General features: G+C 42.4%; 1 protein-coding gene across 3 annotated transcripts; it reads left to right on the forward strand.

Moving 5' to 3' along the window:
* Positions 1-4452: 4452 nt before the first annotated feature.
* ramp2 (receptor (G protein-coupled) activity modifying protein 2) lies at positions 4453-13857 on the forward strand. Of its 3 annotated transcripts, XM_079520112.1 has the most exons (7): positions 4453-4496; positions 5256-5324; positions 5563-5598; positions 8666-8698; positions 8929-9103; positions 10655-10887; positions 11628-13857. In XM_079520112.1, exons 1-7 carry the CDS (start codon positions 4466-4468, stop codon positions 11633-11635), a joined length of 585 nt encoding a protein of 194 aa, XP_079376238.1. In that variant the 5' UTR covers positions 4453-4465; the 3' UTR covers positions 11636-13857. The 3 variants fall into 3 exon arrangements, with proteins under 3 accessions (XP_079376238.1, XP_079376237.1, XP_079376239.1); XM_079520111.1 differs by lacking the exon at positions 11628-13857 and having other exon boundaries at positions 10655-11105; XM_079520113.1 differs by lacking the exons at positions 4453-4496; positions 5256-5324; positions 5563-5598; positions 11628-13857 and adding an exon at positions 8097-8385 and having other exon boundaries at positions 10655-11105.
* Positions 13858-17270: the final 3413 nt, after the last annotated feature.

Here is a 17270-nt window from a genome sequence, read left to right on the forward strand (position 1 = left end):
TCTGATGTCGTGGTCTTCAATTACTGGAAACTAAATAAATCACCAGCTGACCATTAAAGTATATAGATATTATTTTGCCTACCAAATGGATGATGATGATTATTATTATTATTATTATTATTATTATTATTATTATTATTATTATTATTATTATCATTACCCTTATTATTAGTATTATTATTACCCTTATTATTATTAGTATTATTATTACCCTTATTATTATTATTATTATTATTATTACCCTTATTATTATTATTATTATTACCCTTATTATTATTATTATTATTATTATTATTATTATTATTATTATTATTATTATATCAAATCAATTACATTGTTGGTGACGTACACGTATATAGCCAACAACAACAACAACAACAATAACAATTTCTAACAGATGTAGCCCGCAGTCAGTCAGACTATGAATTATTTATTTCCACATCTCCATTATAAAATATATCTCCTATAGGCTATTGATGGACGGACAGGCTCATCCATTCCATTCCTCCAGGCAGAAGCACGGTACCGTGCGTGTTTATACTGTCTACTCTGGACGTGTCAAGTGGGGCTACAGAACAGAACGCAGCAGGGCCGAGTCATCAAGCACGATTCATACTTCGTTGCGCACGTCGAAAACAGCCGAGGTTGTGAGCAGCGTTGCCAGATTTTGCGACAGAAATAAGCGACCACCATGTCTAGGAAAGCCAATCTGAGACCCCATCGGCGCCCTCTTTTCCTTTGAATTGACGGAGTCGGTCAGAAAATTGGAGTATTATACAGATTTCTTTTGTGGGCTAGAAAACTGGGAAAATTAACCAATATTTGATGTTTGTTCTAAAAAAAGAAGAAAAAAAACCTTGTTAGAAAAAAAGAAAGAAAAAAAAAGCCAGTTCCTATACTGTTGATCAAATATGCTAAGATCCCCTGACCGGAGTGGAGTCAACTGTCTGTCTCAAGAGACTAATCAAAACAAGCCCAGAACAAGTAAAGCCACTGACTCCAGTGTCCAGTCTCCAGTCAATTCAATTCAATTCAATTCAATTTAGCTTTATTGGCATGAGAAAACACATTGCCAAAGCAAAAGTGGAACAAAACATCCAATCCATCTCCACAATTAAATGAGCAAATTTAAATCTAATATTCATCAGCTATTTGAAAATAGCAGATCTACAAGCTCACAACACGTAGCGATGCAAGACGCGTTTTGAGTTTGTAGATTGGCTATTTTTGCAAAAAATATTGGGAAAATGTTTTATTTATTTTTATTTTAGAAAAAAGAAAAAAAAACAGGTCCCAAACCATAACCGCAAGCACGGGAGCAGGCGCTAGTCCGAGGTGCGGACGCATATCGAACCAATGCTCCGTCGGACCATAGTATGCCTCCCCCCTGGCAAAACATTTTTCAGATGGGGGTCCGTGGACAAATACATGGGGCAGGCCGGGGACCGCGGGGTCCTTGACATGAAAATGTTTGAGAACTGGTTTAAACAACATTAGGAAACAAGCACAAATAAGCAAATAACTATACACTTTAGAAACAATTAAGCCCCAAAAAGTGTAGCCCACAACTATAACTTCACAGAAAAACAAGCCCAAATAAAGTCGCTTATAATAAGCGGACATGGCAACTCTGTTTGTGAGGTTGTTTTTCGTCGCGCAACACCGTCGTACGACGGAGCATCCAATGCGCATGCGTCGACGTGTTAAAGCCCTCTTGCTATTTGCAAAACAGAGGGGCAGCCATTCCCTTTAACTCAACATCCAAAAAGTGAGCAAAAAAACGACCACTTATGATTTCTTGATAATCTAATAAGCTTACAACCTTGTGTTATTATGAATTATGAATTTGCAATTGCAATAAACTCATAAAACCAAATAATGAATTAATTAGTTACAATTAAATGTCTTTATAGTGGAGTTGAACTTTTTTTATTTGACATCTACAGTAACTAGCCTACTCTACATAACTGAATAATAATAATACAAAAATAAGATAGCTCTTTAGATCTTTATCACACATCATGAGGTTATTTAATGGAGCAATTACTAATCCAAACAAAAAGTTAAAGCCTTGTCAAGGCTCTGCGCTCAAGACCAATTAGACCTATTTTGTTTCCTCTAGGCAAATTTCCACAAAACATCTTCCACAAATCAGGCACAAATTCTATTCTTTTTACACACAAGATGGCAGTGTAAAGCTACTGTTGTATCTATCTAGTGACACAGTTGAACCTGGCTTGGAATGATTGGTGTGACATGCCTTCTGCTGCTGCCCTAACGTATGTGGTTCGTTCAGTCCAGGCCAGGCCGCAAGCCATCGCTTAATTGGTTCTTGACTTGGTGAGTGACACAGAACAGCAGTCAAGAGGGAGACGGTGTTGTTTCTCCACCAGGCTGCTATGTTGGAGCTCACAGTAAAGTCAAAGAGGACTTCTTCTTTCGTGTATCATCAGATGGCCAACTCAGTGTCATGCAGCCATGCCCTCGTCAAAGAGGACACCACGTTATGTTTTGGCCGCAGAGCGGCGCGGACTCCCCATCAGGAAATATGTTGTGCCAGGGACTCCCATATACAAAGATATCGGTTGTTAAAATGTTTTTAAAATATAACAGTTTTGAGAACACTTTTTGAAAATAACCGATCTAGATAGATCGGATATATTGGAACACCTCATACCTTTTCAAGGACGCCTGGGGGTCCACTTTGAGAAGGAGTGCTGTAAAGGCCTGCTCATTCATTACCACGTCGTCCACTTGTCATCGTTAAATAGACATGTGCGTCCAGTGAGGACAGTATCTTGTGCCTGGCACGTCCACATGGCTGTTTGAAGTAGGCCATGTGTGATACATACTGGGACCTTAAAACAAAAGCAAACACGCGCAGCTAGGAGAGATAAGCCCGGGAGGGAGGCCTTATCAGCGGAAGCATTTTAATTATGTACAATGTAAACTGTGGCCGTTTGTCTTGGCATCTGACATTGGGACTGGTATCTTTATATGTTTGCGGCCCCTGTGATCTGTGTCAAAAACCTGGGCATGCAACAGTTCAAAAGATCCACTGTGCAGCTGAAGAAACAATCGACCCCCCCCCCCCCCCCCCCCCCCCCTTCCTCTTCAGATCATTTTAGAGAAAAAGCTCTGACTGGCATTTGTTGAGCATTCCTGTGTTTTGTCTTACCATTAAAGATTTATACATTTCAATCATTTGGAACACGTTACTGGCCTAAACATTTGGTAAACTTTAGTACAGATGATTCATGTTATCACGCTATCTCTCGCAGGCAATTTCGACATTTCAACTTAACTAAACTTTGATGCATGTAAGCTCTTCTTGTTGTTTGGTGTTTATCCAATCTGTTTGATGGGAAAGGAAAGCGTCCTTTACGCATGTGGATCGAAACATGGAAGTCATTTTTGGCCCAGATTGACCTGGCCCAGTCCCAGACTCCGGCAGGCAGCTGAAGGAGAGTGGCTCAGTGACGTGGATGAGTGCATCACTCTCTCGACTCACTGGAGGTCCCCGCTGCCTCGCCGTACCACAGCAGCTTAGTGTTGACGTCACTAGGGAGAGGCTGTATCACAGCCAGATGGGGGGTAGTAGGGGGTAGAAATGGGGGCTCGGGGATGATGTAACAACAGAGCACATGCAACATTATTCCAAATTCAGCAGCACTAAAAACAACAGCAAGTCAACGACACGATATACAGGCAGCGTACTGTACAGCATACAAGCCCTATACAGTGTACATAAACTTACCGCAAACATGATGCAACCATGCAAAACACAAAAGCCTGGTGATATTTGGTCCCACTCCCAAAGAATGACACTGCTTGGCTTCAACAAAGTAATTTGCATCTCATTTACTGTCGCTGTCAAAAGGATGCCTTTTTTAATTAAGAAAACAACAAAGCTGACAACCGTTCTAACAAAATATATATAATCAAGGTCTAAACAATCTTTCAAACTGTAGAAATCAGTTAGACAAATAGAAAATGGAGTTGCCAGCCAAATATCTACACAACTTGTTAATTTGCGCTAACTTCAATTAAGCTTCAATTAATTTGCATGACAACTGTACTGTGTTAGTCTCTACACCTGACTTATTATGTATATGGAAAAAGAAGAGGGGGGCAAGAGAAAGAATGTGTGTGAGAGAAGTGGGGTCAGGGAAACAGAGAGAGGAGAGAGGAGAGAGAGAGAGAGAGAGAGAGAGAGAGAGAGAGAGAGAGAGGGAGGGGAGGGGGGGGGGGGGGGGTGGGGGGGGATTAAGGTGGTGGACCAGTGTGCACCACAGTAGTTCTCCTCTCCCCTTATCAGGGGCTCTCTGTGCTGTCCCATTGTGGGAGTCCACCCAATCCGCCCATCCTAGGAAATGAGAGCTTCCTGTTGTTTTATAGAGCCTTCCTGCTAAAAAGTTTGAGATATGTAATCTGTGTCCACACCAGGGAAGAGGTACAGAGCAGAATGAGGTGTTTTCTGGTGCTCTGCCTGTTGGGTAAGTAGATTTTTTCCTTCTCCCTCCTCTGTCCAGCAGCATTGCAGCACTCCTGTAGTGAGGAGTTAACAGGGCTGTGGTGTGGAACACACATGCCCTTTTTCTCACCTCAGAAGTGGAATGCTCAGTAACTTGAAGAGCGAATGGGTGTTTAGTACTGGAGCTTAGCTGGTCCCGTGATTGAGTTTAGACCAACAGAAGGTTTGCTCAAGGGGCATTAAGTAAACCTGAGGTGCGTTGATGGCTAGCCTTCATTACAGCTGTGACAGAAAAGTGTGTGTGTGTGTGTGTGTGTTTTTTTTTTAAATACTAAATGTTTAAAGAACAATTTGTGATTCACATTGATCAAATTGTGATTATTAGCGAGTTCACAAGGACAGTTGACTTGTTCATTGCAAAACATTTCAGATTAGTTTGATACTACCACTAACAGACCACATGAGTCAGGTCAAATGGTCTATTTATTTCTCTGGCATTTCCTGAGATGCATGCAGGACAATGAGAGGATACACTATAAACACTGACCAATGTTTTCTATTTGATTCACTCTCATTTATAGCCAATTCATATATAGAGCCAAGACTCATACAGATACTCATACAGATATCATACAGAAGTAATAATGCGATAAAGGATCACATTATTACTTCTGTATGATATCTGGGAGTCCTTCTTATGTATAGTCCCATCCATGTGTAATGATGACATGTTGTGTAGCTAATTATAGCATTGACAAGTGCCAATGTATTTCTCCCACAGCTGGATGCACAGCTGTCGTAGCTGGACTGGTCAACGAAGAGTTAGGGGTGCCACATGTCACAACATCAGGTAAATTGTTTGTTTATTGTTACAATTTAGGCATTTAGCAGACGCTCTTCATCCTCTGTGAGTGATTTACAGTAAGCAGGTAAATACAATGTAATACATCAAATGCATAGACATACTAATGAAAAAAAAAGCATTTCATTTAGCACTTGTCTGGTACACTGCAAGATCACCAGTCTTTGTTTTAACACCCAGGATTTTAGAGCCAGTTGACTAATAACTTGGCATCTCTTTTCTACAGGGTATCAAATGACAGAGACCATGAACAGCACTGGGAGTAAGTGGACAGCTTTCATTTTCTTTATTGATGTCATTCATTTCTATACATATACCTATAATGTTTTGGCAGGGCCGTGCACCTGAAATTCTGAAACTAAAACTGAATTTAGAAGTACAACAAAATAGCCTATTACTTACTGGAGGACAGTAGAATTATTTGAAACCAGTCTAGATCCAGTCAAGCAACAGTATAGTATAGTATAGTATAGTATAGTATAGTATAGTATAGTATAGTATAGTATAGTATAGTATAGTATAATGTACATATTATGTACATACTTCTATATTACAGAAAAATGTGGATGAAAAGGCTTTCGAATGTTTACTGATTACCAGTTAAAAACTCCATCAGCGAAACCTTACAAGGTGACACATTTGAGCGTGATTTGCATGAATTCTAAAACTAGACTTCACAACCACATAGGTCTCAGAAACACTGAGGAAACATGTGCCACCCATAAGATGTTTGAGTTGACCACTTCAGTCCCCTTTCTTTCTACAACCAGACTTCAGGTGGGGGGAAACAAAACAAGCGACTCTAGCCTTTGTATGGAATGAGACAGGGTGGAGAGCAACTGTGGTTCGTCAAGAGAGATATAAATGAGAGAAATTATGTAGCCATAAATAGGGCACTTTCTCCTGTGAAGGCAATTGGGCAGGTGCTGGTTGGCTCTTATGTGTGCACGTGTCTGATTTGACATATCCTAGTAGTCAATAGGCAGTATTCTGGTTTAGCATTTTAGTTGCCTTGTACTTATAAAATAAATAATAAGCTTTGACTTTGATGAAATCTACACAGATCCACAGGGAACTCTTGGACCATTTTCATAAACACAGTTGGCTGGTTTGGAAATGACAAAACCCCTTGTTCAGAACAAACTCTACAGTACATTCTGCCAAGATCTCTCAGTGTGTGAGATAAGAACCCAAGACAAACTCCTGGGGAGGTCTGAACAGTGAAGCCATGCTGCGTTCACACGGACAGATCTGCAAAGATAGCCTACAACAGCATAGTACACCACCGTACGGTGGTGTCGCTCACACAAAATAGCAGCCCTACAAGCTCACACAACAACTGCGTTGCATGCTGAGCTTGTAGGTCTGCCATTTCCGGCTGGCATGACACCGTCGCCCAACGAAGCATAAATCAGGCTTAAGAGGTCAGCAGCTGCAGACACCAGGCCCGCACTGGTGTGTGCATGGGGTCAAAGGTTAACTCAAACCTCATTACGAGTCGCCCCCACTGCGCTTCACTTCCTGTATTTGTTCGTCATTCACCCCATACAACGTCTGTGATCAGCGCATGAACCCTGGATTATTGTGAAACAACTGGAGCTGTGGTGGAACACACAGGCCCCCTTCTCTGTTCCTCATCCTGTGCCTCCCTACCCCTCCCCTCCCCCCTCCTTCCCTCCCCCTGCCAACTCCCCCCCAAACCCTGAGCGAGCTCCTCCTCTGCCGAAAAGACACTTTTATTTTCCTGATGTCATTACTAAATCAAAATGTTGCTCAGCAAACAGATGTGGAGAGAGTGGCTCAACATGTGGACACAGTGACTGGCACATTAACATGTTTGTCCTGAGAAGACACAGAGCGTTTCGTTATCCTTTGATTCATTCAACCAAAGCATGCAGCTCTCTCTCTCTCTCCTCCTTCTCTCTCTCTCTCTCTCTCTCTCTCTCCCTCTCTCTCTCTCTCTCTCTCTCTCTCTCTCTCTCTTTCCCCCCCAAGATTTAAGACTTTGATCTCTGCTCCGTGCAACGATCGTTGGGGATGCGAGCTTTAATTACGAGCAGCGTTACGATGCAAAACTAAACCTTCCGGTATAAAATACTTATTAGCTCCACATTGCCAGGGATGGCCTGGCCTCTTACACAGTATACATACACACATATTCCCAGGATCGTCATGTTTGAGACTTGTGAAGTCAGGAGGTCTCACACAGTAAGCTATAGCTTAAGTTGTGTGTGTGCGTGTGCGTGTGTGTGTGTGTGTGTGTGTCCATGCGTGCGTTTGTGCACATGTGTGTGTTGAGGAGAGTGGGGTGGGATTGTAATCTGCTTTTTCAAAACAGCTGGTTAGCCCTCATAACAACTTCTTCCAGGTTTTGATGAAATTAACCCAGATATGAAATCATGGCTGTCTACACAGCACACCCATGCAGAGTCACGATTACATCCACCCCTAAACCCTGCAAGCCCTAAATGTTTACTTATGTTTCCTATTTGGCAGAGGCAGCCCAAAAGGCAAATAAATCACATGCTGCGAGCCGGCCAGGCCAGGCCTCCCTTCTTCTTCCACTGTGAGAAACTGAGACTAAAAAGCAGAACAAGAGTTAAAGACTAAAGGGTTTTCAGATGTGAGTCCAGCCTCGCTTGGGTGTGCTCCCTTTTATTTGGGGGAGAAGTGGAGAGGACAATCATTGTTGCCTCCCACCCCTTTAAAAAGGCAAACGCAGAAATCCTACAGAAATGCGTGCGTTGGATAGAGGAAGAGCTGCTGCCAAAGGAGCACGCAGGGCAGAGAGAGACAGACGGGAAACCTCGGAGAACATCTGGTAACCGCGGGTAACACCGTTTTGGACATCTGGTTACTGAAGGTTACACGGCGTCCGTCTCTCCCACCCTGCCGGGTTTCCTGTTATGCCTCGCTGTACGCGGTCTAGGAACTTTAGCCTCATTATTATAGATGGTCATCAGCTGGGTTAAAACGCACCTTTGTAGATTTTTCTCTGACATGAAGGGAGTGCTTGGTTTCTTTGGGGTGTTTCTCTCCTTTCTCTGCGGTGAGTGTCTCTCTCTCTCTCTCTCTCTCTCTCTCCTTCACAGCTGCAACATGTGTGTGTCTCACAGACAGTGTTGGACATTTTCAGTGACTATATGAGCTATAGAGAGGAATGCTGATGTATAAAACTCTCTTCACCACTGAAGTATGCTGCATGTTTGTTATAGAATAGAAGGTTTATTTACAGAATGGAAATATATCTATAGGCCCTTTTTTCCCAACTTTCTGTTATGTCGTTTTTTGAATCTTAACACTGTTTTTGTTTTCTTATTACTCTCCAGATACGCCTTATGCTGCTTCTGCTGGTACATATGGTAGGATGACATTTTAACTACATTTCCCTATGCAAAGGGACACTCTCTGTAACTATACGAGATCCTTTCTTTACTAAATTATAATCTCTCTCTCTCTCTCTCCCTCTGACACGCACACGCACACGCACACGCACACGCACACACACACACACACACACACACACACACACACACACACACACACACACACACACACACACACACACACACACACACGCAAACTCATGTAGGTTGTGGGAACGCGACGTTTTGTAAGGACATCTGTGAAATCTGCCACGACTATTTCCCCGGACAGCCGATGGATTGCCTCCACACCATGCTGCAACACCGGTGCTCCAATGTGTTTGAAGACACTATGAATTCACTGAACAACACTGACTGGTGCATTTGGAGCAACGTAAGAAGGTAACAAGCATAGTTGCATTCATACTATGTTCCATGATAAAGTTATTATTATGTCGTACATGCAGGTTAACCACATGAACCCTTAGAGCGTCCCTATTTGGGCATAGTAGATCGCCTCTTTTTGACGAAGAGATTTGGTACGGAGGGACAAAAGGAGGGGACGAGTATAGACCCCTGGGGGATCTCCAGTCTAGCCTGAAAACTAGACTGCCACAGAGAAAACTAGAAAAAGTGCCCCTCGGGGCACAGGTCTCCACCAGGGCAGGTCAGGTTGTGGCCTCCTGGTGGCGCTATAATAGGCCAATGTGAAAAGGGTGCCATTTCTTCTTACGCCTTTGATGGCAATTGGATGATTTGAGGCATTTTGTTCCAAAAATGTGTTTTGCAAAAATCAACCTGTTGGTGGCGCTATAACAGGCCAATGTGAAAAGGGTGGGATATATTCCTCAGCCTAGTAAGAAAATGTGTGAAAGATTTCACGTAAATTGCACGCTGCGTTCGTGATTTGAGGCTTTTGTTCAAAACGGGGCAATCTTGCAAACTGTGAAAGCCAATTATAGCCAATTAGGATGGAATATGAAATATCGGACAGATCCGACTTGCGCACATGACCATAGAGATACTGTGTAACGATTTGTGAGATGTTTGGACAGAATCTGGAGGAGTAATATCCAAAAATGTGTTTTACAAAAGTCGGCCTCCTGGTGGCGCTATAAAAGGCAGATGCGGAAAATGCAGGTCAAAGGTTTGTCCTTGGCCTCTAGGGAGTGTGCATGCAACGTTTCACGCAGATCGGTGCAGTTTTAGGTAAAACATGTGAAAAGCTGCCTCATGGTGGCGCTATAACAGGCCGTTCTGGAAAATGTGGGGCAGAGGTTCATCGTTGGCATCCAGGGAGTGTGTGTGCAAAGTTTGGCATCGACCGGGTTAACGGTGCCGGAGATTAGCTGGTAACAGACGGACGGACGGACGGACACACACACACACACACACACACACACACACACACACACACACACACACACACACACACACACACACACACACACACACACACACACACACACACACACACACACGGACGGAGTGCAAAACATACTCTCTCCCCATGCCTTCGGCCTGGTGGAGACAATAAATCCCTGGGGAGATTGGTCTGGCACTGGAATTACATTTAGCTCACCCCAGAGTTGTGGGTGACCAATCAGACTAAATCTTCCACACTGAAGTTCCAGACTAAAATCTACGCAGTGATAATAGCCTGGCCATGCCTCCAGTCATGATATATATAGGCTTTAAGAGCCAGTTGCACCACCTCACACTAAGTTCAAACGTAGCCTAGATATAGCTTAAATGGCTTTTAAGTCAAGACTTATGCATTACTAAAAGCCATTTAACCTATAACTAGGCTAAGTTTGAACTTAAGTGTGAGGTGGTGCAACATTATACACTATAGTACACTATATACAGTAAGTGGTTAAACAACACACTAACAGCTCTTTTCCATGTTGGCATCACGTCTTCTCAACCCTCGCTCCCGCTCCTCAACGGCAGCGCGTACAATAACTTCACCATTTGCACAGAGGAGACGGCCGAGTGTCTCCTGATCCCGTGGCCCAACCCGCTGGTGGAGCAGATCTTCGTGGACGTCCACGCCAAGTTCTTCCAGAACTGTCCCACGGAGGAGCTGACCGAGCCGCCGCCGGGCATCGTGTTCGCCCTGGTGATGACGCCCATCTGCCTGATACCCGTCATGGTCATCCTGGTGGTGCTGAAGACCAAAAATGGTGACGGCAGCTCCTGATATATAGACCCCAGTGGATCGGCTGTGTCTCGACGTCTGTCCTGGGGCCCTCCAGCGGTCCAAGTGATCCATTTAACTCAGTTAATTTATAGTGTAGATTAGGGTCCCAGAGGTACATATCATGGGGTCCGTGGCCTAATACATCTCAAACGGGGGGTCCTTGGAATTAAAAAGGTTGAGGATCACGTAACTAAGCTATACAGTAACTAAGGGAAAAACATTGGCTGATATTTTGGGTTTAACCCATTTTGACCTGAGATCAGATTCTAAAAATGTCTTCTACATCCTGACAGTTTTCTGAAAAAGCTATGTTTCTGTCAGTCGTTCTTCGATTTTTCAAAAATAGCAGACCTACAAGCTTGTAGCGCGCCACTCGGTGGCGCGCTATGAGCTTGTAGATCTGCTATTTTTCAATAGCTAAAGCATAACATAATGCTAATGTTAAAAGTGTTTCAACTGGTCAGCTAAATGAGATATCGGCAAATAAATTATATTACACTAATTGTAACTATATGTTCTTGAGGTAACTGTTTATCCCCCAAAATCACAAAGGCTAATTTGACCTTTGGGGGACACACAAATCCTTTTGTGTGTCCAAAAATGTAGTTACGGCACTTTGCCTTTAAGGCGGTATACTGGAACCCCAATGTACAATGTCCTCAGTGCTTAATTAACTCTTAAAACGCTTGAGTGTACAAGATGTTGACATTTTTACACTCTCAGACTTATAGAAGGCGCCATTTGGTCCGCCCGTGGTCCCCAGACTGGACGCTGAGAAGAACCATGATGAGTTGAGGCTGACGTCACATTTCCTACTTGAGACGGGCGGTCTTTTGTGAGCCGGGGAGGACGTCCGCTACCTGTTTGCCACCGTCCAGCATGCGTGGGCTTTGATTCAACTCACCAACAACCCTGTGGAGGACTGTGTCTCCCTAAAAGATGTATACCTGCACTTCATAGTCCCCCATAGTCCAATAATCCTGGCATCAAGTTGATTGGATTCCGCATATTTAAATGAGAGATTATTATGTCTGTGTGTGCGTGCGTGCGTGCGTGCGTGTCTGGTGTCCACGTGACTCCAGACAGTGCCCCACATCGTTTGATGATGGTGAAAACTAAAGTAGGCTATACAATAACTATCTTAGGACCTTTATATCTGAGCCAGACCCGTGACCATGTTGGTCGCAAGTGTTATTACAATTGTAACGCCTTCTAAAATGTTCTGAAATCTGAAAGCATAAGATGCTTCTTCTCAACTGGACTGACTTGTCCTGCATGTCCGTATGCAGGGCTTAATGACAAAAGCTCTTAAAGCTGGCAAAGGTGAAAGAAAAGTACATTAATGTACCTCGCATTGTGTTGATTAATAAAACATGAAGCTAGTTTGTTCACAGAACAACGTACGTAACCACTTATCCTTACCCTATCGTCCCTATTTTGGGCTTAGGCGAAGACTTTTGAAAATCAATTTTCAAAAAATAGCAAGCTTACATAGGAAATGTGAAGAATTTTGAAACGTTTTGAAAAGTTTGGGCCTAAATAACCTCTATTTACTGTTCAGAAAGCCCTCTGAACTAATCTGATTGTGATCTTAACGTGTCACCACAGAGCAGAACACTGGCTGCTTTGATGTTTTCCTAAATGGAATATTTTGATGAAGATAACACACTTTAATTTATGACAACGGTCCCCCTCCTTGGACCGACAACATACTGTATAGTGTATGAGTGAGCGTTGAAATAATGAACAGACAGGAGGAGGAAGAGTCTAATAAGCATATTTTGGCCTCGGTATGCGAGTCACTGACTGGGGAAGGTTGGGGGTCAGGGGCCACAGACGGGACATAATGTGTGGGTACGCCCTGAATATGGCATGTCTTTCCTGCTATTGTCTGTTCTGTGAACTGACTGAAGAGTCATTTGGCAGCGCCTTCTCTCCAGTGGTGGAAAAAGTATACTCACACATTTTGTTTTTTTACTTAATAAGTAAAAGTATCAATACTGCAATCTAGAAATGCTCTGTTACAAGTGAAAGTCAGGAGGTCCAAATTTACTTGGGTAAAAGAACTAAAGTATTGGTATCAAAATGTACTTAAAGTACCAAATATAAAAGTACACATTGTGCAGAATGTCCCCATTTAAAATGTTTCAAAACCTTTTGAAAATAGCACATCTACAAGCTCACAATCGGTAGATGTAGATCGGCTATTTTCAAATGGCCGAAATGTACACAGGGCTGAAGTGATTAATGTATGTTTTGTAATAATAATCAAAGTAACTTAGTAACTGAAGTTTCCAAATGAATGTAGTGGAATAAAAGTACATTTGGATCCGAGACGTAGTGGTATTTGAAATTGGAAATACTCAAGTAAAGTACAAATACCTAAACATTGTAAGTAAACTGTAAGTAAATGTACTTAGTTACTTTCCAACGCTGCTTTCCAGACGACGACGACAATCCTCACTGTTGTGTGAAGAGCCAATAAGCTTGTAGCTTAAAGGGCCACTTCAGCACTTTTCAAACTTTCTTCATATTGGTCCTCACTATAATGTTCATGATAAAATAGCACCATTTGTTTTAGTGAGGACCAATTATATGAAGATAAGTTGAAAAGTGGTGAGGTGGTCCTTTAATTTACCATCAAATGTCTGGATGGAAATCATCTGCTCTTTGGAGCAAATAAACTACGATTAACAAAGTGTATGTAAAGTATTACCTGAATCACGATGATATGATTTTTATTATTTTTTAGCCTTGAAAGGCAATGACACCAAAGTAAGCACTGTTGTTTTTTTTTAAACAAAGAAATATTATGTGTACTGTAGCCTACATATACACTGTACCATATTTCTGCTTTTGTCAAGACTAACATACAGTCTGTTCTCACACTGTTCTGTATGTATTGCAATGTGATTATTTGATATCGTATAATTAAATCTGTATTTCTATTGCTGGTTGGTTAATTTAATGCTCATTTATACCACCATCTCCTGTGCTCCTAAAGAAATGGTTTTGTCGATTACACAATTAATTGATTATGGGAAACATTAAATATAGATTTTTTCCTCCTTTCAAATAGTTTAAACAGTGAAAATAACAGATCTATAAGCTCACAACGGGGCAAAGCTTGTAGATCGGCTGTATAGTATACCACAAACTGAAAAATAGGGCCATAAGTGCACGGTTAATCAACCTCGATGAAAAAGGTGTCTTTTGTTGATTAAAAAAACGTGCTTCTCGTTTATTCTATGAAAAATCACACCCGTATGAAGTGAGCGGCGCTCTTATCATCGTACATCATCATGGATCATCTCATACTGGCCAATCAGAATGCCTGTTGCCACAAATTTACGTCATATTTGGCGGACATTTGAGCTAATTTCTCCTTTCATTGTCAATGGCAAAACGTGTGGGGGTCAAAAGCTGTATATAGGAGGGGCTAGCACCCCTCAAAAATAGGGCTTAAGTGGTTAATCAACCTTGACAAAAAAGGTGTTTTTTGCATCAATTTGTTGATAAAAAAATCACACCCGTGTGAACTGAGTGGTGTAAGGTTTTATATAGCATGATCAGCTGTGGTCTGACGTAATGTCTGACGTAATGAAATAAGGTAAGGTATTATGTAGCCTGATCAGCTCTGATCTGACGTAATGAAATCACACCTGGATGTGATTTCACAACTGGCTGTTTTTGCGCAGAGAAAATGACCACGGTTGCTACGGTCATCCAGTTCACCCGGGTGTGATTTAATTACGTCAGAAATTATTTTGAACATAGCAACCATGGTCATTTTTTTATGCACACAAAAGCCAGTTGTAGGAGTGGTTTACACCACTCAAAAACGTGCTTCTCGATTATATCGAAAGAAAGAGTAATCGATCGCTAAGTTAATAAAGAACCAATACTTGCAGACCTAATAGTAATAGAATTGTTCAGTGGGTCATGTGTTACTGTGGCTTCTGTGTGCGGTTGGTGTATGGCTGCTTGTGTACGGTTGCTATGCTCTACAAGTACTGATGTAGTGTGTGAAGGAAGCAGTGACAGCAGAGCGTATCACACCCTCATCATCTGGCGCACACAGCACTGTTGGGTGGGCCTCTGTGTGCGTGTGTGTGTGTGTGTGTGTGTGTGTGTACATGTGTGTGTCTGTCAGAGCTGGGTGGAAAAGTGTGTTTGGTGACCCTCTTCCTTTCTACAAGTCAGGTCATCCCTGTCCCGCCCTCCATCTAATCCCACAACTCTAGTAGTCCTTATTCTATCATAGTTTTACATAATACACATAATAGCTAACTCAAAGCCATACATGTCCACAACAATTTATCTCCTATGACAATTTTTAAACCTCAAATAAAATCAATATTATTCATAAATACCATACTGTTCCCCAAGGGCAGTTGAAGCTCTTGTTGATTTTCCAAAATGACATGAAAATGTTCATCTATTTTTATGGCGTCTGACTCATTGAGGACACACTTAAGGGTGCAATGCCACTATGAACCAGCAGGTGTCACTGATGTACTGTTCCTCTGCAACAGTGTGCGCTAAAAGAAATGCAATGTTCACTCTGATATTGTCTCCTTTCTTTTGAATCTCTCTGACAGAACAGAGTTAGTGACTATAGTCACTATACTATAGTAGTAGCCTACTAGTAGCCATTAAAAGTGAAAATTGAAACAGACGTGTTCTTCTATTGCACATGACATGATGTAGCAGTTCCATTGTGTTCATGTATAAGCAGCTATTGATATTCCTGAATTCCGTATGTTCAGTATCCTGGTACGTGTCAGTATCATGGTCAGTAGACAGTAGCCTATCCTAGTGTCAGTATGCTGGTGTCAGTATCATGGTCATTGTCCTGGTCAGTATCCTAGTGTCAGTATTGTGGTGTGCTGGTGTCAGTATCATGGTGTCGGTTAGCCTCGTGTTTAGTCGCGTAGAAATATGCATTGCAAAGGCAGATGAAGGCTGGCTACGCGAGGCTAGGTGTCAGTATCCTAGTGTCAGTATCCTAGTGTCAGTATTGTGTCAGTATCATGGTCATTATCCTGGTCAGTATCCAAGTGTCAATATCCTCCTCATGTCCTGGTAGTGTCTGTAGGATATTTGACCCAGTATTTGTAGCCTAATTTGTATCAAAATACTAGCCCCATAATATGTTTTGGGGCTTTTTGCCTTTATCGATATAATTACAGTAGTTTGACAGGGGGAGAGAGATGGGGGGAATACACGCAGCAAAGTTCGTCAGGATTGGGACTCTGTTAGGCTGGATTACCAGCCTAGGTGCCTGGAGTGCTCTGCCGGCCCAGGCCATAAATACTTTGTGTTTTCTCTGTATCACTAGCTACAGTATACGTTGTTGTCATGCACCTTTTGTGTCTTACTTCCTGTAACACTGAATTTGCCCCAAGGGGCCAGTGAGGCTATTCAACGTTGAAGCTCTGGGCCCTAGTGCAGCTGGGCTTTAACATTGAGTGCGGTTGCACTTCCGCATTTGACCACCAAAATACTCTATACTCTATGATTTGCCCTCAGGGATCCAGTATCTTAAGTGAATAAAGTCTTCCTACTTCCAGGCCACTTCCCTGCTTCCGCTTCACAGGTGTTACTGATGGGCTCTGTTCCATCAAACAGAGTCAGGGTGCTGCCTGCTATTGTCCATGTTGGCTCACTGGATTCACTCTGCTACACCAGTGGGTCTCAAAGTGGCTTCCAAATTGCCCCGTACGGGTGTGTATAACTCTGAGAGTGTAGAGGGTCCATTTGGTTCCATTTGTAGGCCTACACTCTCTGAGTTATGGGGGTCCTTGAAATTAAAAACAGTTTGAGAACCACTTTACACTAAATGGAGCATTAGCCTTAATTAGTATCATCACACCTGTGAAGGAAGTAGAGAAGGGGCCCGGAGGCAGGAAGATCGGTTAATTTTATTCTGTGTGCATAGAGCCTCATTGGCCTACAAATCACACATCCATCTAACACTTATATAAATAACTATCAGAGTGCTGCAGCTGTCTGGTCTTGCCTTCCATTCTCACCCATTTATGAGATTTTGCTGACTCAAAACCACAACAAACAAACAAATCAAACCAATAAATGAAATGTTATGATTAGAATCATTAGTCACGTACAGCAAAGTGTTTCAGAGTTTCACGTAGGATGGGTTTGCACTTGCAGTATAGCTGCAGGTGGAGGTACAGGTACAGGTACAGGTGCTCTCGTGTTACATGAACTTATATAACAAAACAATACAGCCAGTAAAACACGCGCGCACACACGCACGCACGTGGACTGAATATCACTGATCACTGATTCAGACGTGTTCAGACTGTGGTGTCGTCCACAGTTAAGTTTTTGTATTGAGTTGTG

The sequence above is a fragment of the Electrona antarctica genome, assembly GCF_951216825.1.
Source record: "Electrona antarctica genome assembly, chromosome: 14".
Taxonomy (NCBI): domain Eukaryota; kingdom Metazoa; phylum Chordata; class Actinopteri; order Myctophiformes; family Myctophidae; genus Electrona; species Electrona antarctica.

Excerpts from the sequence above, each read along its gene's own strand:
- ramp2 (XM_079520111.1), top strand. The coding sequence starts at position 4,466 with ATGAGGTGTTTTCTGGTGCTCTGCCTGTTGG. Across the intron at positions 8,699-8,928 it reads TGCTTCTGCTGGTACATATG|GTTGTGGGAACGCGACGTTT; the intron begins GTAGGATGACAT and ends AAACTCATGTAG. Across the intron at positions 9,104-10,654 it reads ATTTGGAGCAACGTAAGAAG|CGCGTACAATAACTTCACCA; the intron begins GTAACAAGCATA and ends CCTCAACGGCAG.